Here is a 2725-nt window from a genome sequence, read left to right as displayed (position 1 = left end):
AGCGTCATAGAGGCTGTGTGAGCAAAGATCTAACTGACTTTAGCCTTGTGGAAGCCTTGTAAGCGTCATAGAGGCTGTGTGAGCAAAGATCTAACTGATTTTAGCCTTGTGGAAGCGTTGTAAGCGTCATAGAGGCTGTGTGAGCAAAGATCTAATTGACTTTAGCCTTGTGGAAGCCTTGTAAGCGTCATAGAGGCTGTGTGAGCAAAGATCTAACTGACTTTAGCCTTGTGGAAGCGTTGTAAGCGTCATAGAGGCTGTCTGAGCAAAGATGTAACTGATTTTAGCCTTGTGGAAGCGTTGCAAGCGTTATAGAGGCTGTCTGAGCAAAGATGTAATTGATTTTAGCCTTGTGGAAGCGTTGTAAGCGTCATAGAGGCTGTGTGAGCAAAGATCTAACTGATTTTAGCCTTGTGGAAGCGTTGTAATCGTCATAGAGGCTGTGTGAGCAAAGATCTAACTGACTTTAGCCTTGTGGAAGCCTTGTAAGCGTCATAGAGGCTGTGTGAGCAAAGATCTAACTGATTTTAGCCTTGTGGAAGCGTTGTAAGCGTCATAGAGGCTGTGTGAGCAAAGATCTAACTGACTTTAGCCTTGTGGAAGCCTTGTAAGCGTCATAGAGGCTGTGTGAGCAAAGATCTAACTGATTTTAGCCTTGTGGAAGCGTTGTAAACGTTATAGAGGCTGTCTGAGAAAAGATCTGACAGTAATTTTATCCTTCTGGAAGCGTTGCAAACCGGGAAAACCAGGATTGATTGTGATCAACAACAACCAGATAGAGAGTGCCCAAGACATGCAATAGCAGGGGGCAGGGAGATGTTTACTCTTGGTAAAAGAAAAAAAGAAGAAAAAAAAAAACAGTTACTGTATTAAAAAGAAAAGCTGAATTGTACATGTCCTAGACATAACTTGAGTATTTAAAATACAATCATTATTAGGATTGGAAAAATGTTTACTCTTGGTAGCGAAAATAAAATTATTGTATAGAGATGACTGACGAAATATAACTGAGGCCCTTTGCGTCAATAGGCTTAGGAGGTGTTGATGATGATGGTTATGTATAGGGGAAAAAGGGCCCATATTTAATATGACCAACATTAGCCAGTATCTTACATGACAGACTTGAATGTGTGAGACACATACAATAACAATGCTTAAAAGATGTTTTCTTATAAACCAAAAAAAAAGGTTATTGTACCGAAAAAGCAAAGAAAATTTTTTTTATTGTACGATAAAAAGAACATAATTGAATATAAAAAACATCAATTAGTTGTACTTGAATGTCTAATACAAATGATAATAATAAAAAAGAAAATAAAATAATGAAAAATTACTGTACGCTATAAAAGGAACAGTATTTAATATGACCAACACAAACCAGCATTTTTCATGGCACACTTGAGTATCTATGACACACACAAAAAAAAAAAAAAAAAAATGTAGAAAAATATATGCTCTTGGTTAAAAAGAAAAAAGTTTAAAGGCCATTCATGACTGGCCGGGACAAGGGACAGTGACATTGCCCTATCGAGCAGGACAATGCCCTAGAGACTGACCGTATATGCATATGATCAGTGCCTAAGCCCCATGTCCACCTAGGATCAAGGAGGGCCAGGCAATGGCTGCTGATGACTCAGCAGATAGATCCATAGGCTCTCCAAAACCCCTCATTCTTAGCTCATAAGGATGGTGATGTTGCAGGGACCAAAGAAACTAACGAATCTGCGCGGGACTCGAATCCCAATCTGGCGTTCACCAGTCAGGGACGTTACCACAAAAAAAAAAAAGAGGGGAACGGGAAACAGATATATTCTTACCGTAATCCACAGAGGCAGTAAGTGGAGTATAGTCCGAAGTTGCTGTAGACGTATATCAACTCCTCCAGGGACCTGAGCCCCCCGTAGAGGCTGAAGGCAGCCAAAGCAACGTTCCAGACGAAGAGCGGCTTCCGGAGCTCGAACCTCGGCCGGGTTTCCATGTAGGTCTGGAGGCCGAATACGACAGCCATGTAGGCCCCTACCATGTAGAAGACGTAGCCCCAATGTCTGTCGAACCAGCGGACCCAGTTGCCTCCATAGAACTCGCCCTCGAAGGGCATGACCATCGTGTAGGAGATGTTATAGAGCGAGACGCCTGCCGCCGCCGGTACATTCGTCAGGTTGATGTAGTAATTCTGATGCATTTTGACTTGTTTTTCCAGCTACTGAAGTACAGAAGTTTTCAAAAACACTGATCGAAACGGAAGGATTTTCCAATGATAGTTTTTGATTTAGGGGAATGAGTGCACAAATAATAAATGCACGTCCTCTTGCCAAGAAAAAACAAAGTGCAAATTAAAAAAACATAAGAACAGAACTGTAGCTATCCCCCGGTATGCGTGTGTGTGTTCGTTTGTGTCTCGTACCGTGAGATTTGACAGATCAGCGCGAGCCACCTTAACACGCCGATAGCATATATACGACTGCGGCCATGCGAGGCTGGCCAGTAGTTACCCCACACGCACGCACGAAACTACGGCACCTTCTTCCCATGCCGATAGACCAAGGAACCTCCCCTCCCCCTCCCATCCTCTCCCCTTCCCTGGTCTCCTCAGTGATCACCCCCTTCCTCAACCAGCGCAACATCGATTACACTCCGGGCAGTAAGGTTGAAAATCCCTATCGGGAAGCCGCATCCTTCGGCCCTTATTGGTAGCTTTGACTTTGGGTAGAAGGATGTGTGGTGC

The 2725-nt window shown here is 43.3% G+C and overlaps 1 protein-coding gene across 1 annotated transcript in view; it reads right to left on the bottom strand.

Annotated features, from left to right (window-relative positions):
* The window catches only part of Baldspot (elongation of very long chain fatty acids protein baldspot), a 156108-nt gene extending 153645 nt beyond the window's left edge, over nt 1-2463 (bottom strand). The window contains exon 1 of the mRNA XM_068388699.1: nt 1818-2463. Within this exon, the coding sequence (XP_068244800.1) occupies nt 1818-2182 (365 nt within the window). The 5' untranslated portion in view covers nt 2183-2463. The remainder of the gene's footprint in view (nt 1-1817) is intronic.
* Between the last annotated feature and the right edge of the window lie 262 nt (nt 2464-2725).

The sequence above is a fragment of the Palaemon carinicauda genome, chromosome 15 (genome assembly GCF_036898095.1).
Source record: "Palaemon carinicauda isolate YSFRI2023 chromosome 15, ASM3689809v2, whole genome shotgun sequence".
Taxonomy (NCBI): domain Eukaryota; kingdom Metazoa; phylum Arthropoda; class Malacostraca; order Decapoda; family Palaemonidae; genus Palaemon; species Palaemon carinicauda.
This window is presented reverse-complemented; position numbering and strand designations above follow the sequence as displayed.